Source organism: Chinchilla lanigera, unplaced genomic scaffold (genome assembly GCF_000276665.1).
Source record: "Chinchilla lanigera isolate Chin_1 unplaced genomic scaffold, ChiLan1.0 scaffold00079, whole genome shotgun sequence".
NCBI lineage: Eukaryota > Metazoa > Chordata > Mammalia > Rodentia > Chinchillidae > Chinchilla > Chinchilla lanigera.
The window spans coordinates 6,491,806-6,518,225 of record NW_004955480.1 but is presented as its reverse complement, the minus strand read 5'-3'; the positions used below and the strand labels follow the sequence as shown (position 1 = coordinate 6,518,225).

At 45.6% G+C, this 26,420-nt stretch overlaps 1 protein-coding gene across 1 annotated transcript in view; it reads right to left on the bottom strand.

The window, feature by feature from the left end:
* The window catches only part of Fam184b (family with sequence similarity 184, member B), a 103,942-nt gene that overhangs the window by 33,846 nt on the left and 43,676 nt on the right, over positions 1-26,420 (bottom strand). The window contains exons 2-7 of the mRNA XM_005402494.2: positions 19,205-19,963; positions 18,327-18,462; positions 16,912-17,039; positions 16,152-16,358; positions 5,102-5,212; positions 2,254-2,361 (exon numbers count right to left, since the gene is read on the bottom strand). Of these exons, the coding sequence (XP_005402551.1) occupies positions 2,254-2,361; positions 5,102-5,212; positions 16,152-16,358; positions 16,912-17,039; positions 18,327-18,462; positions 19,205-19,963 (1,449 nt within the window). The remainder of the gene's footprint in view (positions 1-2,253; positions 2,362-5,101; positions 5,213-16,151; positions 16,359-16,911; positions 17,040-18,326; positions 18,463-19,204; positions 19,964-26,420) is intronic.

Genomic DNA, 26,420 nt, shown 5'->3' with positions numbered 1-26,420 from the left:
TTGGTGAACAGAACCCAAAGATCCTGCTAAACATCTAACAGTACACAGCTGAATTATTGTTGCTCCGCACCGCAGAATTATTCACACCCAAGGTCAGGCGCCGAACCTGAGAAGCCCTGAGCTGCAGGGATAGCGCTGAGCTGCAGGGATAGCGCTGGCTCATGGACAATGTGACTTTGACTGTTAGATCATGGTTCAGAAGCCCTGGAAAATACTTAGGGCTTTCAGGGGCACTCCTGAAAGTACAGCTGTCTTCCTAAATTTCATTTTGTATTTAGTCTCTAGCTTATCAACCTTAGCTGAAACTGAGCGGAGGACCCAGCCAACACCAATCCATCCTCCTGCAGCCGTCACCTTGAGGGCCTGACAAACACTTGACTATCTGAGAAACAGCTTTTTTGGGAAATCTTGAGGAAGCCCATGGAAATGTCAGCTGTCCCTGGAGGCAGAGTTTTTCTCTTGAATGCTAGATCATGAGGTTGCTTCCTAAGAAACTAAGGGTGAAGGAAGACAGCCACACGTGTCTCAGGCAGAAGTCTTCAGAGAGGTTGGGACAGGGGACAGCCCAGTGAAGAAGCCCTCTACTCCTTCAGCTTCCCCTGCAGCTTCCCCAGGGCGATGGGACTGCTAGCCTGGTGTCAGAGGAAAACCCAGGGAGTCATGTACTGCCCCTCTTAATCCCAAGATACACAGCTGGTCTTTTCCATCTGGAAGGCATCCTGGGTATGTGACACTCTCACTGTGAGATGGGGGCTGAGCCAGCTGTTCTATCTTGGCTCAGCTGCTCATCTGCTTGTGCCGTGTGAGAGTCACCTAATGAACATGAGCTCCCTTAGTTGCATCCTTTGTAAAATGAGTACGCTACAGGTTTGTTGCAAAACACCAACGGAGCCAAAGATATGAAGTGTGCTCTGTAACTGAGGAGTTCCCATACAAATGCTAATTGCTGTTCAAATCCACGTTCGTTAGATTTTTGGCTCCTTTTTACCCAGGTGAATATGTGGTCCAGTACGAGTCATCCCAGTGGGGCACGGCAAGAGGGTTGTCAGGACCAGCGCCTGAGCCCTGGGAGAACAGTATCAAGGAGAGAAATGACAGTTTGCAAGGACACGAAGGTGTACAGAAATGGGTGAAAAAGAGACTTTGAGGCTGACATGTAAGATCCGGACTCAGCTGCACTGTGTTTTCACACCTGGAGTCTGAGGCTGACTGAACATTTGGGGCAGCAATAAAATAAAGAAAATTGGAGACAATGGTATTTTTTTTTTACATAGCTTTTGCCATCAAAATTGGAATCAAAAAACTTATTCAAGCCAGGGTACTCAAATGCCAGCTTCCCAGGACTCACTTGTATTTCTGGCAGCGTGCAAGGAATGCTAACAGAGTCCCCGTGTTGCATCTGTGCTGCGTAGGTGTCCCCCGTGAAGGGATGCTGGAGCCCTGGTACCAGCGACCACAACCTTATTTGGAAGCAGGGTCTGCGGAGTGTAAGTAGCTAAGATGTAGCCATATTGCCTTAGGGTGGGTCCTAAATTCATGACTAATGTGCTTAAAAGAGAGCAATGTGAAGACCCAGGCACATGGAGGAGGCATGTGAGGACAAGCAGAGATCGGTGTGATGCCTCTGCAAGTCACCGAGCGGTGAGGGTTGTTACCGGCAGCCAGGGAGGGACATGGAAGGAACAGGTTTTCCCTCGGAGCCTCTGGAGGGAAGCAACCCTACTAACACCTTGATCTCAAGAACTGTGAGAGAATAATTCTGTTGCTGAAGTCAACAAACGTGGTAACTGATTACAGCGGTCCTAGGAAAATGATACAGCTTACCATGAGTGGGACACACAGGAGCCACTGTCCGCCCTTGAGCCATCTCTGAAGGACAGCCTGGGTGGAAGGGCTTCGTGAACACCAAGCGGATGAGGGTGTGGAGGGCGCTGCCGGGCTGTTGTTATTGTAGTGGTTCCTGCTGCCCAGAATCAAAGGCCCTTTTTATCTGCAGGGCAGCCTGCTCTCAGAGAAGGAGAGAAGATGAATCTGGCATGCCCTTTTCTTTTTCAAGTCATGAGGATAATTACTCAGAGCTCTATTTCCTTCATGGTTTTTGCAAATGGATTTTGTACTGATTCTTTTCCCCAGGCCTTTGGCAGTGCTGAGGGAGGACGTAAAGGAGCCCATTAACATCAGCATGGGTCACAGAAGTGCTGAAACGCAGATGAGAAATATCCCTAATGAAGGCAGGAAAAGCTGGAGGGTTACCTGGCTCTCCAGAATGCTGCAGGGCTGGCAGTCTAACTCCTGGGGTCTTTCCTCGGCTCTTTGGCAAGGTACCTTATGTTGTTGGATAACTTCTTCCAGTCTTAAGACCTAAAATAGAAGACAAGAAACAACAAAGCCCTGCCTCCCGGATAAGGTCATTAATCTGGAAATCAATTCTCCTGGGTTGATCTGTTCTACTATCCCATTAGACGAATACGATGCATGTGTCTAGAAAGTCCTCACTAATTAGCTAGTTGCTTAATCTTTCCAGAAAAAGATGAGCTTAGAAGGTTCACATTATCCCACACTTTCTTTTGAAATATTTACACGCATACATCTATAATAGATCTGCAGGGTGAATTTCATTGGCTTTTATGCTATTCCTGGCAGGCCAATCAATTTCTTTTTTTAACAGAGAAAGGAACACACAATATTTATTAGATGCCTAAGGCAGTGGAGTATTACACTTCTCAATTTCTTTTGTAAAAAGCATTTGGTAAAGAAAATGAACATATTTAAGAATTGTACAGATAAATTGAGAGAAGTGTAGCTGGGAGGTACTATTAAATTATAAAGCTTTAATTATGACAGTTGTTAGTAATCAGCTAAGTGTAGCTTATCGTTGAACAGACTGTTTCCCCTCCAGACTTGAAAAGAATGAGGCCAGTAACCATGAAGGAAACTCAGACATTGCTAGCAAATATATGTAGGAAATCTAACCCTTGTCAGGCACCAGCTGGGTACAGGGAGGGAAGGGGAAGGGACAGAGTGACAGCAAGATAGAAAAATGGTCTTTTGTCTTGAAGGACCTGTCACTTTGTGGGAGAGATAGGCACAGGTTTATAACCATAGCAACACTCTGTACAGGTGCATACAAAAATATAGCGCTGTTAATGGCATATTTACTTGGTGCCAGCCATGGATCGAAGCGCTTCATAATATTAACCCTCAAAGGCCAGGTATGGTGGCACATGTCTCTAATCCCAGCACTTGGGAGGCTGAGGCAGGAGGATCGCTGTGAGTTTGAGGCCAGCCTGGGCTACAAAGTGATTTCAAGGCCGGCCTGAACTGCATAGTGAAACCCTGTCTCAAAAAGACCAAAAAAACCCCCCAAAACCACAAAACTCTCAAAACCACTGTGAAGTGAGGATGAGTGCACAGAATTTGTAGCAATGAACTTTGCCACCAGAATGCAGGGAGCTTTCAGGGCAGTGAGGGATAAAAGGAGTCTGCCAGTAGTGAAGGTGGGAGAGTAGCTTCCAGGCAGCAGGATGTACGGCAGGGGCAGGTAGGCTGGGTCTGAAGGCTGAACCGAGGCCGCACATGGCGAGGGGTCAGCATGCGGAGTGGACGGAGAGGGCAGAGCTTTGGGGAGTGATGGTGATTGGTTAGGTTGAGTCTAAATCATAAAATGCACAGGGGTTGGAGGGTTTAGGGAAGGAGGAGCGACGTCTCGAGCAGATTTAGGTGTCAGAACGTCAGTTCCGGAATTAGCTGCCCTGGGGAGAGTGCAGACGCAGGGAGGCAACACTCGCGCATAAGTCTAGGTAGCAACACAGAGGACTAGCAAGGCCAGCAGAACGTCCGCTTGGCTTTACAGAAGGAGTATTTGACAAAGAAATACTTCAAGATCATTAAAATCTCTTTATCCTGCACCTTGGTAAGGTTGATGAAAAACTCAGGAGTCTGGTGCAATTGTCTTTGGCTCTTTCTGTATTGCCCAGATTGGTTTCAAAATTGTGGGCTCAAGCAATCCTCCTGCCTCAGCTTTCCAAGAAGCTAGGATTACAAGTATGTGCCACCGTGCCCAAACTGCCTTTGTTCATGTAACAGCTACAAGGGGGTAAAGTGAGAGTCTAGGGGAACCATCCTGAGACTTTGTCCGAGAGGCTGGTGTAGAGAGAAGAATCACTGAGAGAGGCTTGGGCCAGAGGAGCCGCAGAACTTGACCAGTGGGTGGATGGGACGAAGGAGCAGGCTGGGACTGCAGCTGAGAGGGGAGTGGTGGGAGAAGGGACTCAGGCACGCGTGACTCTTTCACTTCCTGCTCTGGTAAGGGAGGACGTGGACAGCAGTGCCATTTCTGTGATCCAAGGAAGCCAGGCTGAGGAAAGCCAGGCACTCTGTCCACATCCGACTCTTCACCAGCGCTCCCAATCTGTGGTGCGCGGGTCCTGAGTGACCCTTCGCTGCTAACGAGGCGAACGGAGGCAGAACCGGCCTGGTGGTTAAGGTGGGGTCTTTACAGCCACATTACCTGGGTTTGAAACGCTGATTGTCTATTTTGTGTGTGACTTTGGGGAAGTGATTTACCTTTTCTCTGCCTCACTTTTCTCTTTGCTAAATTAGAGATAGTAAGCATCATATTGTAAGGTGACTGTGAGGATTAAGAGAGTATATATAAAAATATATATATATATATATAAAGTCAAATTTCTCTCTATATATGTAATATGTAATAATATGTTATATATATACTAAAAGAAAGGCCCAGCGTGACAGGACCCAGGGAGAAAGGCTTTCGGTGCACAAAAGCGACAAAGCGGCCCTTGAGCAGGAAAGGCTGCAGACTGACAATTTCGATCTCTTTCGGCCGCAGAATCAACACTAGCTGCCTCCTGCATCCTCCTTTTATGTGAGACACTAAAGTCCTCTTTGTTTCAGCCTGTAAATCAGGTTCTCTGTTACTTGTGGCTAAATTTATTCCCCCTAAGACAGCCTCCCGCCCGGCTGAGCTCCCTCTTCTTTGCTCCTGGGCTGTAAGGAAGCGGAGGCTCTTGGCGTCTCAGCCAGAAACCCCTGGGGGCCAGAACCTTGTCCCCAAGTGCCATGTTTTTGGGGGGTTTACCTCGAGCAGAGAACTCTGAAGCTGCACATTTAGGGCTGATTTCTCTTCCTCCAGCTGCCTTATTTCCTTTTCTGATTTCTTCTTCACTTCCTCCAACTGCGCTTCTACTTCCTAAAATGATAATTGGAAGGGTTAGCTGCACAAGAAACAAAAGCAGGACACCTGGGTATTCACACCCTGCCTCATTCCCAAAGGGGATCAAAGAAGCTTGCAAGAGGCATAAAACACCGCAAGAAAATAGGAATCAGAAATACACAAGAAAGTCAAGAGAAAACGAGTGTTAAATCCGTACAATATGGTGGTGGGCTTGGGTGGTGGAGACCCTTGTATCCAAATCTTCCAGTGTCAAATAAAGAATGGCAGTGTTCACTACTGACAAAATTCTAGTATCTCATAAGTGAAAAAAATACTACATTGTCTTATAGAGAAAAAAAACACTGTATACTCAGAGGCAGTGAAATATCAAAAAGCAAAACATTTCTCAAACTCAGTGGGATCCATACATTAGTCAGGCTGATGAGGTGCCCAGGGCTGACTCCTCCACTGTCCCTGTGAGCCTCAGTACAAAGCAGGACCCGACCAAGGCACCGCGTGGGTGGCACGGCCTCCTCTTAGCTGTGTCATCTTGAGTGCATTTCCTAACTTCCCTGTGACTCCCTGTGTTACACACTTAGCCCTGGTCCAGGTACACAGTGAAGATTCAATACATGAATGGTTATATTTATGATTATTATTGCTTAGCCTTTTTGATGTGCTTTAATTTCTGGGGAAATTGTGTAAGTCTTTAGAAGAGAGAATAAAATAACCTATTTCTCTTAGCATAGCTTCAGATAGATACTATGTCATTCATTCATTCATTCATTCATTCATTCAACAAATATTTATAGAGCCCTATCATGTGCCAGGCACTGTTTTTGAAGCTGGGGATGAAAAAGAAACACAATTCTTACATGCCATGAGCTTCAATTTCAGTGAAAGAAAAAAAGCAGCAAAATCAATAAGTAGAGTAAAGTAAGCACTATGTAGGATGGAGAAATAGCGAAGTAGGCAAGGGGACTCTGTAGTGTTGGGAAGTGACTAACATTTTGGATAATTTTTTTACCAAAGTAACATAAAAGGAGACACCCACCAAGCAGATGTGTTGGTGTGACATCTGCAAGACCCTCAAAGAGACTGCCACGAGCGGAAGACAGCCAGCGGCCACTGCGGCTGGACAGGAGTGAGGGAGGGGGACATCGCATAAGTCCTGACACCTCTTGGTGATATGAGTCAGGCGAAGGCCTGGAACTCACTTTTTAATAGGAGCACTGCTGGCTCTACCTCCGGGGCACACCGCTGGAAAGGGTAGGGAGGCAGCAGGCGGGCAGTGAGAGGCTGCCGCAGGAGTGGAGGCAAGCCTGGAAGTGACCCGGCCTGTGCACTGTGTAGTGAAGTGTGGTGGGTCCCAGATGTGTTGGGACGCAGGTTGGCAGGACTCGGTGAAAACACAACATTTGCTACAGTGCATCTGGAATGCCTCCAAAGGCTCATGTGTGAAAGCCCTAGTCCCCAGTTTGAGGCTATTGGGAGCTGGTGGAAACTTAAGGGCCTCGCAGGAGGCCCTTAGCTCACTCAGTGTGTGTCCTTCATCCCTTTCACTTCCAGCCATGAAGGGAGCAGTTCTGGTCCACCATGTGCTCCTTGCCATCACGTGCTGCTCCAAAGCAGGCCTCAAAGCAAAATGATGCCAACCAACCATGAATAAAGCCTCTGAAACCATGAGCCAGAACAACTCCTCCCAGGCTTTCCCACTCAATTTCAGATTAAACCTTGGGTCTTCACTCTGAGCTACAGTCCTAGTCCTTTAAAAATATTTTCAAAAAAGGTTTTGACACAGGATCTCACTAAGTCCTTAAGTTGTCTAGGATGGGCTTCAACCTGAGACCCCCCTGCATCAGTCTCCCAGAGTGCTGGGATTATAGGCATGCACCATCATAGTTGTTTACCTCAGGTATTTTGTTACAGCAACAAAAAACTGACTAAAACAGCATAAAAGGCAATGGCAAGGTTTTTGACCTGAGCATGAAGAGGGTGGTGCAGAAGGAACAGGTTTGGAGAGAGCCTAAGGAGCTTGTCTGCATGTGCTTACTCCTGTCCAGACATCTGTCAGACTTCCAGGGAGACAGCTAGACAGGTGGTTGGGAATTAAGAGGCAAGTCTGGGTTGAACACATACATTTGGGAGTCATCAGGATACTAAGGCATGTGTCTGAAGGAGAAAAACTAGAGAGAACAGAGAGTAAAGTATAAAAGATTCCAGAGTGGAGCCCTAGGTCACTCCAGCATTTCCTGTGAATTTGAGGCTATGATACCTAGCAGTTTGATAGCAGCTCTTCAGGCTGCCAACTGGTTATGGGCCTTTACATCTAACCAGGAGTAGGTGGGCAGAACAACTGGGGCTCACATTTACTGAATGCATAACTGAGGCAAGAGCTAGAGGTGGCTGGAGGTTTATGAGAATTTCTTCAGTTAAGATTTGCTGTATGGAATAAGGAATGAACTTAAAGCTGTTGAATGACCTCAGGCATTCTGAGAGGCTGAACCAAATTTGACCCCAGTCTGGGAAACTTAGCAACTTAGCAAGACCCTGTCTCAAAATAAAAAATAAAGAAGAGCTAGAGATTTAGCTCACTGTGAAGGCCCTCAGTTGAATTCCCAGAAATGTCAATGAATGAATGGATGAGTGAATGAGATATTGAAAGGTTTCCCCAGGGTCATGAAGCCAGGAAGTAGAGCAGTCAAGATTTGCACTCGGGAAAGGCTAGCTGCTTGGCTGTGCTTCTTTCTTGATTTCCTAAAAGAAATGAGGCACCCAGTACAGACACATGTCTGACTGAAAGCTTTCCCCATTTCTGCCACAGAGACGCTGAGAGGGTCCCTGAGGGCAGACTCCATAAAGCTTCCCACAGCAGGGTGGAGAAGCTGCTTGAACTGGAGTCCTGTTCTATTTCAGAGGGGTGAAGAGCAAACATACAGGCAAATACTTGCAGAACTGCGGCTGCTCTGGGGTCAAATGAAAACCTGCAATTCATTCATTCATTCATTCATTTATTCAGGTAACCAATATAAACCGAACTATATGCCAACTGACATGATAAGAAGCTAGGGAAGCCGGTTGGGGTGGGGCACACCTGTAATCCCAGCACTGGGGAGGCTGAGGCTGGAAGACTGTTACAAGTTTGAGACCAGCCTGGGCTACAAAGTGAGCTCAAGGCCAGCCCGAACTGCATAGCGAGACACTGTCTCAAAGAGGAAAAAAAAAGAAGCAGCTAGGGATCTAGTCAGTGTGCGCTGGTAAATGTTTAACAATTGCCTTTACAAAAAATTAAAACAAACTGACCTGTAGAATTCGTTAATTTTCATGGTATAACTATTTTACCACCCCAGTATCAAGTTACTCGTTTTGGCCGCCTATCGTGAGCAGGCATGAACTGGCTCCAACATGCTGCTACATGTCAAGGTGAACAGGGCACCCCCGGGGGGAAGCACAGAGTGGACAGCGATTGTGAGGCAGAGTGGTAAGAGGTGCGCTAACGTAGGACAGAGGTGCTGTGTATCAGACTCAGTATCACTAGGCTGGGCACAGAGGTCTTGTGAGGAGACTGACATTGAAACTGGGATCAATCTGATCCAGAAGAAGCTGAAAAGTGAAGCTGAAAAGCTGAAAAGCTGCCAACAGTGGGGAGGAAGGTGTTCTCCACGGAGGGAAGGCTATGCATGAAGTCCCTGAGGGAAAGAAACGGGAGGAAGGAGGAGCTAAAGGGCTGGAGGGCAGAGTTGGACAGGGGAGAGGTGTAGGACGAGGCAGGCGAGGCAAGCGGGAGTCTGTCTCTGCAGGGCCTTATACACCATGCTAAGGAACTGGAACTGCACTGTGAGGATGCAAGGGAGCTGGCGGGCAGCTGGAAACCAAGGTCGAGTGATGAGAAGGCCCTCTGGGAATGGGGATGGGCTCCATGAAGTGGGGAGAAAAGGCAGAGGGGTTATTGTGTGGTCCGTCAAGGAACGGCGCTTGGCTGGGTCAACATGGAACCCACTGGTTCCATGACAGAATGGTGGGGAGATATTCTGGGGCCAGCAGAATAGAATAGAACTCATAGACTTGGTGGGAGACTGACTGCAAAGGGTGAGAGAAGTCTTGTTTGATTCCTGGGTTTCTTATCTGACCATCTGAAAAGTCGTGCTACTGATCACCTGGAAGGCGCCCTTATGCTTTCTGTGAGGCCATGCTTTGCACAATCCCTGTGGTCAGTAATATGATGAGGTAATGTGATGAGATTGTAAGGGTCACATGACATGACGTTTAATGTGTGTGCAGTAAGCCTATGACACACTCTTGCATGGCTTTTGGGTTTGCAGAGTTTATTTCCTAAAGACAATGTGCAAAGTATTCTTTGATACCAAATAAGTTGAGGTAACTTAAACAGCCATCAGAGTCCCTCATTTTCTATTTCATCAAATAGTTTCCCAACCACAAAAGCTTTCATGGAACAGGTTTGGTTTAACATGCTTACTGTTACAGAAACTAGCTCTGCCAACACATGCCCGCTGTACCAGCACATGAAAATACTCCACCGTCCTGATTTTTGGCATAAACAAAGAGCTATTTCTACTTCCAGCACAACTTCCTGGAGTACGTATAATCAATCATAGGTTTTGCTGTTGTTATGGTAAATGGACCTAAAGTGGAAAAAAAAAATCCCCTACAGATGGAAATAACTGTTTCCAGCAGTAATTTTTGGCATCAGTAAGCTTCACTTTAGGTGTAGAATAATGGGGGTCACTGTTAGAAAACAAACAGTTCTTTGGAGAACACCAGGTAGAAAGGAGCATGTCTGGGTCTAGCTCTGCTCAAAGTGATCTGGAGGATTTCAGCAGGAGGCATGAACATTCTCCCAGCTCAGGTGAGCAGAACAAACAATCACAAAGTTAAGAACTTGAAGGAGATGAAGGAGAATAATGCATTCACATATCTGAATTGCTGCACCGAAGAAGAGGGTTTCATTTCTGTTATGGTTTAAATCAAAGATGTCTCCCCAAAGGCCCATGTGTTTAGAGGTGGGGCTTTTGAAAGGTGATGTGATCACAGCGGTGCTACACTCATTGGTGTATCAACCCGTTGATGAGTTCTGTTATCAGGAATGTACTGTTAGAAGCTGGCTCCCAGTTGAAGGAGGTAGGTCACCGTGTATGTGTATGAGTCGGTAGGGGTGATCTGGAAGCGAATATTCTGTCCTCAGCCCCTTACTCCTGCTCTGCTTCCTGGCTGCGATGAGGTGGGCAGCTTTCCTCTGCCACACCCTTCTGCCATGACATTTCTGCCTTGGAGCCAGTCAACCACAGACTGAAACTGCCTACACCATAAACCCAAATAAACCCTTTCTCCATTAAATTGCATCTGTCTGGTATTTTGTCACAGCAATGCAAAGGTGACTACTACAATGGGCTACTGATTTATAGAATCCAGACACTTTCATAAACATTGTTCTCACTAAACTCTCACACACCAAGGAAACAGGTTTCTCACACCCATGTTGCATGCAGGAAATCCCACTGATGAGAGGCAAAGGCAGGGCTCACCGTTTTCCTGTTTCTTTATCTGGATTGTTCACAATTACTGCTAATTTAAGAAAAGACACATGAAAGAGGCACTGTGCCTTAGTCTATTTTCTGTTGCTTGTAACACAATCCTGCTGACTGGGTATATTATAAAAAAAAAAGGTTTATTTTTGTCAGGGTCGGGTCCTAAATTAGGGGCCTCATCTGGTGATGGCTTTCGTGCTGGCAGATTCCTGAGGCACTACAAGGTATCACAAGCAAGAGGCAGGGGGTGTGCCAGTGTGTCTGTCTCTCTCCTTTTTCTTTTTCTTTTTTGTTTTTTTTTCAGTACCAGGAACTGAACTTACAACCTCGCACTTGCCAGGCAGGCGCTGTGCCACTGAGCTAAATCCCTAGCCCCTCTCTCCCTTTTCTTTAAAGCCTCCAGTATTCAATCATGGGAGCTCCAACTGCCTGACCTTATCTAATGCCAATCACTTCCCAAAGGCCTGGCCTCCAACACCATAGTTAGATTAAATTTCTACCCTTTTAATGCCTCAGAATGGAGCTTAACTCCAACCTGATTTGGGGGTGGGACAAACTATATTCAAATCACAGTTTTGATGCCCCAAAACTCATTTCCTTCTCACATACAAAACACAGTCATTCCATCCCAATTGACTTAAGTTTTTTTAATTCCAGCATGAATTCAAAAGTCTAAAAGTCTCAGCTGTGACTCTAGGTAAACTCCTTCTAGCTGTGAGACTGGAAAACAAGTTATGTACTTCCAATATACAGTGGTGGGATAGGTCCAAGGTACGCATCTCATCCAAAAATGGAGGAACAGGCAAGTGAAAAGAAGTAACTGTTCTATTACAAGTACAAAACCCAGCAGGGCTGACCTTTAATTTTAAAGAGCCAAAGTCTGATTTCCTGTGATCACTACAGAGAGGGTAGGCCCCCAAGGTCACCTCAAGGCAGACAGGAAGCCAGAGAATGGGAAGGGGCCAGTCTTTCTTGCTTTTTTAGAACAACCCTTGCGCTAGGTCCCACGAAAACTTTATCAATTTCTTCCAAGGGTAGTGCCCCCAATTACCCAATTCTCCAACTCCCAAAGTTTCCACCAGCTCCCAGCTTTGCTACTTAGAACCAACCTTCCATGAGCCCAGTGGGGACATACTCAAATCATACCCAAATCACTGCATACTGTGAGAGAACACAACCAAGCAATCATAGAAATTTGCCAAATAGCGATTTCAGTCGGGTTTTAAGGGTAAACACGTCAGCTCGTTTCATGAAGAAAATGCACTTATTTATAACACATTTACAATAAATTTCATGGTACATTCAACCAGCACAAAGCCTGAAATGTCACTCAGAATCAGTCTTTAGCAATAACCAACACTAATACTAATCAATACATGGGGTTTTAGACCCTGTGAAGGGTCACACCTCAGTCGTAGGGCTTAATTAGCACTAGAACAAATGCTACTCTAGGCTTTTCTAACAAATGTTAACAATGAGGCTAGACAACAGTAAGTTTTATATTATATATGTGTTATGGTCTGTGTCTGTGTGTCCTTCCAAAGCCTCATGCAGTCATGGGGCAGGCTTTTAGAGTTTGATTGATTATGGGTATGAGAGCTACACCCCCCTGGGGTGGATAGTTTGCATATGTAAGGGAGAGGAAAAGGGTGCTTGAGGCCATTCCTCCCCAATTCCTCCCTTTTGTGCTTGTTGCTTTGCTGTGTTCTGCCGCCATGAGCTGTAGCTCTCTGCCATGTGCCAGTCTGCCTTGTAATCTGCCAAGTATGGACTGAAACCTCCACAAACTATAAGCGAAATAAACCTTTCCTTCCTTAATTGTGGGCATCAGGTACTTTGTCCCAGTGATGAGAGAAAAGTAACCAAGACAATATGTTATATATTTTTAGTTTTGTGTTATATATGTATTTTTTCCACAATAAGTCTTAGAAAAGTGAAACTGATTTGTAGGTAATTTGACTGCTACTCAAAACAAAATTCAATAATCACAAAAGGCTGTCCACAAAATCCAGATTTTTAACATGGCAAGGTCCAGCATTCAAAGATTCCTAAACATGCAAAAAAGCAGGAAAGTGTGACTTATCAATGAAAAGAAAATTCAGTCAATAGATTAAAAACCCCAAAATGATGAAGAGGACTTCAAAAGAGCAATTATAAATATGCCCAAAATCTCTTTTAAAATGAGCATTAATAAGAAGAGAAATGAAATTGTGAAAAAGAACAGAAAGGTTTTTTGGGCACTTAAAATATATCTGAAATGAAAAATTATACTGAATGGATTTAAAAAAGAGTAGGTGGCGCAGAAAAAATGATGAGTGAACTTTAGGATACTGCATTAGAAACTTTCCAAACTGAAGCACAGGAGACAAAAACCTGAAAATAAATGTATAGAGCCTCAGTGACGTGTAGGACAGTACCAGAGAGGGGTAGAACCAAAAAATATTCCTCAAGTAATGGCCTTACAATCTTTGGTTTGTATGAAACCCACAAACCTGCAAATTCAATGAGCCTTGAGCTGAAAATAGCAAAAAAAAAAAAGTGTGATAAAGATAAAATCTTAAAAGCAGTTAGAGGGGTTGGGGATTTAGCTCAGTGGCACAGTGCCTGCCTGGCAAGCGCAAGGTCGAGAGTTCAATTCCAGTATTGGAAAACAAAACAAAACAAAACAAAAAGCAGTTCGAAAGAAAAACACATAATGCATGGGGCAAACAAGCTTCACGTGGCTGCTGGCTTTTCACTAGGAGAAAGTGTGAGCCAGAATGACGTCTGCAACGTGCTGAAAGGAAAAAGCCTGTCGTATTCCATGGGATTTGTAACACATGTAAAGGAAAATGTATGACAACAACTGTACAAAGGACGGAAGGGGAGAAATGGAAACGTTATTGTAAGGCTTACACATGTGAAGTGAAATCATTTGATTTCATAATGAACACTATGATAAATTTAAATATAGATATTATACATCTTAGAGCGAACACTAGTTCTCCTTCTGCCAAAATCAATCATAGTTAATTAATCAAAAGTGATAAAAAAGAATGGAGATATAATGGAATACAAAAAGATTCACAACGAATCAAAAATAAACAGGAAAAGAGGAAAAGGGTGAAGGCAAGTGGGAAAGACAGCAAGATGGCGGAATTAATCACTATATTAAATATAAATGTTCTAAATGCCCCCTAAAAGACAGAGATAATCAAACTGAATGATAAATAAGACTTGATTATATTACATAAATTTTGCAGTGGATTTGGAACATTAGAACTGGCACGGTGCCTGCCAAACCTAATTCTTAGTATTCCAGAAAACTACTCATTATCCTTTATTAAATTCCTTTTCTGGCTAAGTTGCCCAAATGCATTTGTGCGTCTTGCTTCCAAGGATCTTAAGTGGTACAAATGAGATGTGGACAGCAGAAGTGTTAGAGCACAACCCAGGGCTCAGTAATCTTCCCTTCCGTTCCTTCCCTAGCAATCAACGTGTGCAAGTGCTGGCCACAGAGGGTGTACTGTTCTGCGGGCAATGAGGGTGCCATTTGATCTTATGGTCGAGAAAGGCCAAGTCCAGCCCATTTCCTGCAGTGTGTTCTTTAGGTGAGAGTAGTATTTAGGATGCTAGAAAGAAAATAGAGTCCTCCTAAATCGATAAGGAAAAAAATGTCCAATTTTAGTCCACACACTGTCTTCAAGACTTTATCTTCCCCTAATCTGCATGGTCAATTTATATTCAGAGTTTTTAGACATGAGCAAAAAGTAAAACAAAAACAAAACCCAGGAAGTAAATATGGTTTATTTCTACACAATTCATTTCCTAAATACACTCATGGCCCCTGATAAAAGCTGAAGTGAGATTTCTACACTCAGAGTCAGATGCATCCATCAGGTTACCAAGACAACCAGTAACTGAGGAGAGTGACAATCTATTGCTGCTTATGGCTGGGGATGGAAATAATGTTAGTTGTTTGTCTGAAGACTGGATTTGGGCAACCAGCTGCAGTTCACAGGGAGAAAAATGCTTGCAATACAGCTGCTCACCTTGGGCTAGGACCACTATCGGATCTGAACTGCAGCACCAGTACCCACTGTCTGCATGTCTGGGTATAGCACATCTGCAGACCTCCGTTTCCTCATCTCTAAAACTGAAATATGAGCACCCATTTTGTGATACTGTTGGAAAGGATTCAGTGTGCTCATAAGTATTAAGTGTACAGTGCAATGGGAACTATGTAGTATTTTTATTTCACAGGAGTGACATGATGTCAATCAGACCTCATGGTAATTAATATTAGCCACTCTCTACTGGAGCGTCTCCGCATGCTGTTAATATGCATAATAAGCCTTCAAAGTATTTGTATCTATTTTAGAATTCAGCCTTCAGCAAGGTTATGTGATCTGTCCACAGTCACAGAGCTTGTGGAAAAATCAAGACCTTGGCCTGGGATTAGTCTAGGTCTTTCATGAATTCCTGTATTTATCCAGTGCATATTTATTGAGTACTTACTACTCTTAACTGCCTATTTATTGAGTACTAACTACTCTTAACTATGATTGAGTACTTACTACTCTGAAATTTGTGTTCTGTGGTGAAAAGTGGTTCTCTTCCAGGGAGCATTCAGTGCTGGAACTGCACCTTATTGGTTATAAAGTGGCTTCTTACAATTGTTAAACAAATCATCCACCCATGTTCACAATAACAATGATTTATACTTTGCTCTTTTCTTAAAATCTTTACATATGTTACTGCTTTTCCCAGAAAAGAGAAGATGGCGCTTCACAGCTCTTCTCCGCAGACAGCTGCCCCCTCTGGCGGAGATGGGACCTGCACCCAGACACCTCAGGCTTCTCCAACATGGGCTCCCCGGTTACCCGGATCTCTACCGCCATCCTGGCCCAGACACGCTTCCGTTTTTTTTGTTTTTTTGTTTTTCATTTAATCCTTGCGCTACTCTGTGATGTACTGCTATTCTCACGGACCATCTTACAAAACAAGAAACCCCGGGCCTCAGCATTACCTTCTTTCCCCCAGGGAATCCAGGTTAAATAATTTGCTGTGGGTGGTGCAGGGAGATTTGGATACAGGCAGTGTTCCAGGCCTGAGCTTTTGGTTGGTGAAGCTTTCTTTGTTTTTGCCGAGGGAATAGAATTGAATTTCCCCAAGTTAAAGGCTCCTTTGACACAATTCAACCTTATGCCAACAACTCCAGGCCCTTAAGGGTGTCGCACACTCTTAGGAGTATCCCGTCTCCTGCAAAAGACCCTACAGCCTTTATGGGCAGGGAGTGTGTCCTTTGACTGTGTGTCCTCAGAGAGCAGCTCAGATGTGTACACAAGCAAGAGCACAGTGTTTGGACATGGAAACAGGAAATAAGAGGAAAAGACAGAGGTGGGAGAAAGGAAAAGGGCTAGAATTGTCTCTGCGAGCATGGGTCTCACCTTCTGCAGCTTCCTCCGTTCAGCCTCAACGGAGGAGCGCACTGATTTGATTTCCACTGTGTGCTTCTTCACCAAATCTTCCAGGCGCTTCAGGAGCTGGTCTCGGAGGTGTTTCTTCTCCTCTTCAGTCTGACGTCTGAGCTTACGAAGGTCTTCTTCATATCGTTGTTTCGTGTAGTCTGTCTCAACGGTTGCCTCTTTCTTAGTCTGTAAAAAAATCAGGACCTTGTAAAACTGCTGAGAAGGGGCGAGGTCCAGGGGGTCACCACTTCTGTTTTATACCACCCTTTCAACATTTATGTACTGATTTTTACAGCATGTATCTGAAGGTGCAATAAATTTTATAAGACTATATAGCTGATGGTTTATAAGAGATTTTACATTTTCCTTCATTGGAAGAGGGCTCTTTGGAGTGGTGTATCTATTGTTACAGGATCAGATGTTCTAGAACATACTATAGTTGTTTCTAAAGATGCTTTGCTTGCTTTGATTGGGGATATGTTGTAGGCTTGTAAGCAATTTCTAGTTTCCTAGAAGCTGGCATAGAGAATGGGGCAAATTCTGCTACACTTTCCTAGTTTCAAATGGCATGGGATTGGCAGGAAACCGGCTGCAACTCTACACTTGACTCTTTCATCTGGAAATCATTGGTCCTGTGGATTCCAATGGGATCCTTCGTGGTTGGGGAGCGACCTCTACCTGAAGCTCATGCAGCAAAGCCCCCTGTGACTTCTCTGTCCCCTGGCTGGTCATGTACTACCTGTATATCGGTGCCACCGTTCAGGCTGGAACACTCCTTGGGAAGGCCTTGGTCCTGCTGAGGATGAAGACTGTGGGCTTCCAAGTTATTTGCTTCCCCTAAAATGTCATTCTTCGTCTTCATGTCACCTGCAACACAAGTTTCAACGTCATTTGAGATGCTCTTGGCCTTGGCCTCATGGTCAAGGCCTTCTGCAGGTAGGTCCCTGTTCTGCTGTTCATCCATTCTGTCTGCCACTCCCCTATGTCATCCCGGCTCTGTGGCCTGCTGCTCCTCAAGCATGATCACCCTTGTGACTGTCTCCTTTGCTCAAGCAGCATGCCGAGCTTAAATAACTGCTGTGCTCTCCCTTCATGAACTAGTAATAGCCAATCTTTTGGTTGGATTTCATATAGATTAAAAACTGAGCATGTCTCCCAGCACATGTACATTCATAGGAATATAAAGGATGAGAAAAATAAACTTAAATAGAATACTCCTTTCTCTTCCTGTTCCCTAGGGTACTCAAGCCCTCTTTTCGAAGGCCAGCATTCTACACCCTCAATGCCCTTCTGGCTCAAACTCAAATCTCTTTTCCTTCTCATCTGGCCAGCCCATGAAAAGGTGATTTCTTCCCCAGAAGTACCATTTCCTTGATGTCTGAGCCACTCCCCTGGTAGCAGAGCATGCCTGGGGCTGTACTGTAACAGTCCCATAAGCACCCAGATAGCAGAGCCCATGTTTTTGCCTTTGTGGCTGAGCTGGTCACACTGTGGGTATTTCAGGAATTTTCTGTTCAGGGGGCCTCACAGAAGGCACGTGGAGTCAGACATTCTCAGACACACATGGCTGACACTGAAGCAGCCACTGTCCTTTCTCAGCCTCATTTCTTTATCTGTAAGGGAGGATGGCCACACCGACTATGGAGAAAACCTAATAATGTGTGTGACATGATGTTAACATTACAAAGCCCTGTTTAAAGATGAAGAATGCTGACAAATGCAGGGGGCAGGGGGTCCTTTCTTACCACACCTTTGGTGTGGCCGTGGGGATTGAGCCCAGGACTTTCGAACTGAGTTACATCTCCAGCCCTTTTATTTTTATTTTTTTAAATTTTGTGACAGGGTCTAAGTTGCCCAGGGTGGGTCCAAACTTTCAATCCTCCTGTCTCAGCTTCCTGGAGTGGTTGCGTTAGAGGCATGTGCCGCCACACCCGGCTTTGCATCATACCATTTAGATGTCTGACCTATGCCGGCTGCAGGTGAGCAGGTCTAGGTGATGGGTGATGGTTTACCTGTGCCCCACAGGGACTGTGCTCATCCACCTGGCAGGTGAGATCCAACAGCCCTGCCCCTCCTCCCCACTCCCTCTTGCAGTCTAAGGGCTGCCAGAAGCACCAGGTCGTCCTGGCAGCTGACCTATTCTGGGCATCTCACCTATTTTCTGTGTCACGTGACACTCCTGTAGCATCAGTCTGTCTTTGGCAACAGCCAGCTTCTCCCCGAGTTTTTTGGCAGTGCTCTTCAGCTCTGAATTCTCCTGCCGAGCCTCCCTTAGCTGCACATCCAGGTCCTACAGGACAAGAAGGGTCTCAGTTCTCTGCTTACGGCTCTGTATAGAGACCTGCTGTATGCACTGAACAGCTATCAGATCTGAAAGGCGGGCAGGCACCCAACAGGAGCCCTGAGTCCCTAAATCCAGTGGTTCTTGGTTCACCAAATCCTGTGCATCTTCTGCTTGGCTGTGTGGCCCTGGGCAGGACATTTACCCTTTCCCTAGTGAGGATTCAATGAGATAAAGTGATTGGTAGAGAAAAAAAGTGCCCAGGGAGTATTAGAAACTTTAGCTGCTGCTACTTTCAGAGATGGGGCTCTGTGCTTTCGTAGGACTCATAATGCTGACTCACGGATGGCCCTGCTCTCTATCCACACAAAGGTCCAAGGGCTCTGAGGAGAGACAAGTTGGTACAGAAAGGACACAGACTTTCGAATTAGGCTGAATGGAGCTCGAAACCTTTTTTCCTGTGTGCCCAGCTAGGCCTGTTTTTATGTCTGAAGTTTTCATTTGTAAAATCTCTCAGTTCACTGAGGTGAGGGACTGAGGCTAGGTTACCATGCATCCCTTTCCTATAGCCCAGAGCCTGGCACGTAAGCGTTCAGTAGGTATTTGCTGAGCGAATGTAGCTGAGCTTGATGGAGATAATGCTACCTTGGTAGGAGTCAAGGGACTAGCACGGTGCCGGACACAGCAGGTGTTCAGCCTTAGCAGCCCTGCCTACTATATTGGTGGGAGGTGTGGAGAAGAGTGGCTTTACCTGGATCCTTTCCTTTAGCTTCTGGGCGTATTTCTTCAGATCGCTGATCTTGCGCCCCCTGTGCTCCAGGTCCCCTTCCAGCTTCCTGACCTGGGCCTGCAGGGCCGACTCCTGCACCTGGAAGTTTTTGCGGAGGTCACTCTCCTTCTCCTGCCACTGCCACAGGGCCTCGCTCACCGACTGCTGCATGGCCTGTCGGATGGCCTCATTCTCCCGCTCGTAGCTGGCTTGCAGCTCCTCGGCCTTGCGGGCGTAGTCCTGGCTCAGCTGCTGGTTCTCCGCCCGCAGGCGCTCCACCTCCAGCAGCACCTCTTGCATCTCTGGGCCCCGGCCAAGCTCCGCCTTGGCATCTGGGCTCTCCTGGGAAAGCTGGCCCCATGGAGGACCCTCGTGGCTCGCCAGGTGCCGCAGCCTCTTCTCATAGTCAGCCTTGAGCTCCAGCATCTCCTTGGAGAGCGTCAGCACCCGCTCTGCGTGCTCGGCCTCCACCCTCAGCTCCCGCTCTTTGGTCTCCAGCCTGCACGTGGCCGACTCGGCGAGCGCCTCCTGGGTCAGCTTCTTCTGCAGCTCCAGGGCGCTCTCCAGGGCCTGGATTCGCTGGAGCAGGGCCTTCTGGTCGCCCTTGGGGCAGCCCCGTTCCTGCAGGAGCCTGGTTTTCGTCTCGGCCACCGCGTTCTGGAGCTCCTCCTGGTGCGCTTCGCGTAGGGCCTCCATGCTGGCCTCGGCCTCATCTTGGCGGGTGTTCAGAGCATAAATTACCTGCAGGAAATCCCATGGAATCAGGTCAGGGAAGGAGGCTGGGTGTGTGTGAGGGGGCCTGGGTCCAGAGATGCTCCTTCCTCTTCCCTAGGGAACTTCCAAATTCCCCGCAAGCAGGGCCTGAGAAGAGAATTTGGGTTGCAGAGATTTATTAGATCCTGTCCCCAGGAGAAGGAGTGAGGGATCAGAGAGAAGGGACACAGAGGGGGTGTGGGCAAGGCTGAGGAGTGGCCCTGCCAGAGGCCTCACAAGGGGGCCTCAAGAGTATAGCAGGAATGCAGGGAAGAGATTTCTAGCAGAGACGTGATATGCTATCAACGTGTTCAAAAAGAACACTTTGGAATGCAAAACTCAATAAAACTTTAAAAAATGGAATCCAGCAACATTCTCAGTAGATTTAAAAGAAACATACTTCCATGATGAGTGACAAAAACACCCAACGAGGGCGCCTGCTCAACCCAGCAAAGCACCTCTGTGGAAGACCCATGGTTTAACGTTGCATTCCAGTTTGAAAGCCTGAGCGCTTCCCGCAGGAGAGCAGGAACAGGACACGGACGTCTTCTCTTCCTACTTGTGAAACAAAAGGAAGATGTTCCGCTTGTTGTGTGGCTAGGATGAGGGGAGACAGGAACAAAGGGGGAAGCCCGGGGATCAAGAAGGACTCCCAGGAGGTTCGGAACGGGGAAACTGCAGGTCTAATATGTATAGAGAAGAAAATCAAGAATTCTGTTCGGATCTACTGAATTCCATTTGCCTCTAGATGTCCGTGTGGAGGAGACACCAAGGCAAGCAGGTAAATGTCTGGAGCTCAGAGGAGAAAGCCTGGGCTACAGATGATGGAGACACAGACTCAGGAAAGGTTTGCTTGATGAGAGATTTGAGAGCACAGCTGCATGAAGACAGGAAGGACTGAACCCCCCCCCCCTCCCCGTCATGGAAAATGCAGAGGTTGAAATCCCAGGAATGGCAGTGGATAAAGGATTAAAATCCCTGAGAAGAGTGGGCCATGGAGATGGGTTCTCCTCAGGAGTGGGAGGGAAGGGAGAGGTGGGGACTGGGGCATAGTACTTGCACCCAGTGAATGAGGGCACCTTCAGCTTGTAGAGATGAGACAGTGGCTTCTACATTGTGGACAAAGACTGAGGCAACGATGTCAAGAAACTGCTGAGTCAGACAGGACAGAGGCTCGGGAGGCACGAGGAGCCAGGGACTGGGACCCGGCTGTTAGGAATCTGTATTGCAAGGCAGCGCTTGGGCTGCTGGTGATTTCTGATTCACATTCCTACTACTGCTCACCCATGGTTTCTGAACTGTCTCCTTGAGTTCCTTGGAGGGTGAGGGTCATTTCAGGAGCTTGGTGGAGGTTTACCTTCAACCAGGAGGTTTTCTCTTCTACCAGAGAAAAACGGTGTTTACACTGTGGTTTCCCTAACATACAGCTTAGAAAAAACACAACATGTTTCGATTGTGCTAAAAAAAAGTTGAGAAGAAACAGAATTTTAAAAAATCAGCTCAAAAAAAAAAAATCACAGCAAGCGCACATAATATTACAGTGTAAGGAAGGCCGAGTGAGATGGCGCACACCTGTAATCCCAGCATTCGGGAGGCTGAGGCAGAAGGAGCACTGTGAGTTTGAGGCCTGCCTGGGCTACAAAGTGAGCGCAAGGCCAGCCTGAACTGCATAGTGAAACCCTCTCAAGAAGACCAAAAGAAAAAAAAAAGGAAAAAAGGTTGAACCTGGGCACATGGCACACATTTATTGTCCTACCTACTTGGGGGACTGAGGCAGGAAGATTGCTTGAGCTCACAAGCTTGAGACCAGCCTGGGAAATGTAATGGGACCCCATCTAAAAAAAGTTGCAAACCATAGATAATTATAAAGCAATCAGCGATAATATATGAGAAGAACTTTGGGGTGTGTGTATGTGCATACATGTATACATGTGCATAATTACAAAATGTTAAAATGATTGCTGAAGTCCAAATGGCACTCCTAGAGGTGATACAAGTAATGAACTTAACAACAATTTACCTAGAGAATGCAGACCTTGAAGAAGGAGTACCTATATATCCAGGGCACCACCTAAGATCTTATCTTTCAGTGTCTCCCTATGGTCTAACAATTGGTTTATCGTCCATCTCCTTCCCATCCAAATCTAAGCCTCTGCCATCACTGTACAGCCTCACTGCCTGGCCCAAGGTGCACACTCTGAGAAGGTGTGAAAGAGCAAATGAAGGACTCAGGACTTTCTCTTGGAGAATGTCGTTATCAAAGAGTGAGATGAGCTTGGTCTCTGTGAAGCCTTGGGAGAGTGAGCACCACCTGGAGAGTCATGAACCCAGCTTTCTCTGTGTCAAGGTGGAGGGGAGAAATCCTTTCCTCCTCCCAGAAAGACTCCACAATGAAATGCACTTTACTTTCTCTACATCGCCTCCCCTCCACAGTGCACAGGATTTGGTCACTTCTAATGGTTTCTAGGGCAGCCTAATGAGTGTATCTGGAATAAGTGACATTGAAATTGGTACCTCATTGGCTGTACTTTGTGTTAATAACAAAAACTATTTTTTATAGACTCTGCTGTGTGCCCGGTATAAGGACAGGTGCTAGATACACATTTATAATTTCAGAAAATCCCCATGGCAACTCTGCAAAATTAGTATTTTTCTTCCTATTTTAAGAATGAGGAATTGAGTTTCAGAGAAGTTGAGTAGATTTGCAAGGGCAGAGATTAGCTGTGAAGTACGTGCTCACTCCATGGGCCATCGCTCAACTGCCTCAGTGAGTCATTTATTCACTCATGAGTCACAGCACATCTTGGATGGGCCGGGTTCCATGCTGGGCACTGAGTCACCTGAATTTGCGACCTCAAAAATACAATTCGGCAGAGTCAAACGAGAAAATGGCACGTTTCAATGCACTCTGATCAGTGCTATCAGAGGATTCAGCATCAGTTACTATGGAAACACAGAAGCAGGGGCCTGATAGGAAAGAAGACTTCCTGAAAAAAAATGAGCCTTGCTCCTCATCCTTGGGGTGAGCAATGTGTTTTTCCAGGTCAATCTCCACACATGCAAGAACAGCCTCGCTCTGTGTGCTGCTCCTCAGCACTAGGTAGGAAGCTGAGTGCAGAGTAGGCTCGGAATAAGGACTATTACAGGACTGTTGCATGTCATCCAGTTACTACAGGGAGTAGCCACAGAGCAGAGACCACATTTCTTAGCTTTTTGCATTTAAGAGGCAGCATATGCTTTGTAGTTGTCAGTGGAAGTTGGATAGATCAGGAGATGCGTGTCATCTTGGGGCCAACATGGGTGCTAAAGTTAAGAAGAGGATATGTGCCAGGAGTGGTGGCACATGTCTGTAATCCCAGCACTCTAGGAGGCTGAGGCAGGAGGATCACTCAGTGTAATCCTCAGTATTGGCTTCAATCACTGGTCTTTTAAAAAAAAAAGAAAAAGAAAAAGAAAAGAAAAAAAGGGTGTTTTCTCACACTCTCTTTTACTATCGGCAGACTTGGTGGAGAAGATTCAGAAGACTTAGAGGAAGGTGAAGTCCACGATGGAAGCTATCGAAGCCCTGAATGAGCAGGTGGAGCCACTCACCCACCGGGCACACTGACAGCTACTTTTACATGAGCCAGAAATAAACTACTGCATTGAGCCCCTCACCTCCTAGGGCTTGTCTCTTATAGTACTTACCCAATATACTGTGCTAGAGGCTTTAAGACCACACCTAGGATTGCTGGTATATTATGGGACACAGAGGGTCAGCATTATTCATACTCATGGCTATGGTTCTTTACAGCAAAAGGAAACAAAGCAAAGTTAGCTAAGGAAGCAAAAAGGCACATGGGTGAAATCTGGAAAGTAAGCCAGGAGCAATCATTCAATGGTCCCCTCTTAGGGGATTAATCCACCTAGTGAGAAGTTGTGACAACACTTAAAATGTGTCTAGCAAGGAAGCTCTTTAAAATCTTTGCATCCAAGGTTTTTACTGGGGGGCATTCAAGTCAGCTTTTACTTGGTGGGTTCCAAAGTCTTGAACTCTCAGAAGGTAGGCACGAGCTCAGTGCTAACCATGTTATTTGCACAAACATTTTAGGCATGGTAAGCAGTTCTTATCAATCTAAACAGTGGGATACCTCTGGAAATTGGGTAATTTTTTAGATATTAGCTGAGGGCCAATCTTGCAAGCAATCCATTCTAAAAACAAGCATTCTCAAACCCTCTATGTTAACTGCTTTCTGTACACCTAATATTTCAACTGATAGAAGACTGATTTTGTTTTCTCTTCAACAGAATTAAGCCTCTAACATGAGGCAAATCTTACAAGGGGTGTTTTTCATGACAAAAAACAAACTATTCTTGAAAAGATTATTCCATATAATCGGCATTGGTGATTCCATTAAATTTTCTTTTAAACTACATATTGATGTTGGTAGTTATCTCAGAGTATGGAGTTCCTACAAGTGTAGAGTAGAAAATTTAGTTCCTGATCTAATATATCCTGATACTATACAAGCATTTGGTGAAAGAATGAACCCAAATGTCATTCCCGTTTTTTTTGTCTTTTGTCTTTTTGAGATAGGGTCTCGCTATGCAGTTCAGGCTGGCCTCGTGCTCACTTTGTAGCCCAAGCTGGCCTGAACTTGCAACGATCCTCTTGCCTCAGCCTCATGTACTGGGATTACAGATGTGCCCCACCACACCTGGCTATTCCTGTTTGATTAACAACTAAAGTCCCTGGATTGGGGGTTTTAAGGGCCTCACCTATTTCAAACATGCTCACATGAGTCCTACCTGTCATGTGAAAACTCTTTTTAGGTGCTCACTCCAGGATTAACACAGGGTCAGGTTTCAGGTTGGAGGAAGCAGAGAAGGTCCCACATTGCAGGTATGCAATGTCTAAGGGCACTTCAGCATGTATATATTTAGTCATGATGTTCTACAACCAAAATCCCGAAACAGTCCCTACCAGGGTCTCCCTGAACTGCTCTGTTAGGCTGAGATCTGGTTACATGGCTTCTGGTTACACAGCTCCTGGTTTTCTAAGGGTGCCAGGCCCACTATCTTCTGCCTTCCCTTTCCATGCACCTTTGGAATGCTATTTATATAACCTTCCAGGAGTGGTGTATGCATAAATAAGAAAGTTTATTGTATTGTATTATATCTTATATCATATTATATTCTGCACGCTCTTTTATATACATACATGTTTATTTGAATCTTTATTTTTTAACTTAATAGATTTTAGAACTCATAGCATAAAGACATAAAGACATTTCTCAGTTTTAGTTTTGGTTGCTTCAGATGTCACTGTATTAGAGGTGCTATAATTTATTTCCCTGTTCCCTACTGACAGATATAAATTTGTTTCTGTGGAAAATTAATGACATGTTTTTTATTTCATCATTATGAAGAACATTTTCTGTATCCTTTTCCTTTATCAAACCTGAGGTCCACTATTTGCTTATAAATTGTGCCACTCTGCTTTCCATTGCTGTGACAAAATACCTGAGAAAAATAATTTAAAAGAGAAAGGTTTATTTTGGCTCACGGTTTTAGAAGGTTCAGTTCAGAGTTTGCCGGCTCCATTGGTCGGGTCCTGAGGTGGAGCACAATGGTGTCATGGAGCAAAGCTGCTCACCTCAAGGCAGCTGAAAGGCAGAGGGAAAGTCCCACAGAACCTGTACTGGTGGGATTCCTCTTCCTTCTGCTTTTGTGACTTCCGGGCGTCCACCCTGTTGGATGGTGCTGGCTGCGTTCAGGGCAGGTCTCTTCCCTCAGTTTTCTGTCCTCCATGGCAATCATCTCTGGAAACTCCCTCACAAGCACGCCCAGAGTGTGCTTTATAATTCACAGTGAGTGCTTCTCAATGCAGTCAAACTGGTAGTAGAGATTAACCATCACACCAATGCAATAGTGTAATATTGAAATGTAATAGTGAGATGTAAGGGCCTTAGGAAGTTCAAGTCTTCATAATTAGTATAGGATCCTCAAGAAGAGTTGAAAGAGCTGTCTCTTCTCTTTGTGGAAGGAAGGTAATATGTCATTTTGGGTCATAAAAGTAGTTTGAAGAATTTTGAGAAAATTCAGAACCATTAAACTTTCCTTCCTGCACATTTGTGTGAATTTTCATGACTGTGACCAGGGTGTCTTATTACTTTTCTCTCATTGCTGAGACAAAATACCTCACACCAAAATTAAGGAAGGAAAGGTTTATTTGGCTCACAGTTTGTAGAAGTTTCAGTCCATAATCATAATCATTTCAGTCCTTGGAGTTCATGGCTCCAAGGCAGGGTGGCAGGGCACAGGGGCAACACTTCAAGGTGGTAGAAGACAGCAAAAGCAGCAAGGGCAAAATGGGAGGGGTGGAGAGAAGCCTCGTTTCCTCCCTTATATTGTATGGAGGCTACCCGCCCTAGTGCAAGTGTAGCACCCACACCATCTTCCTGCC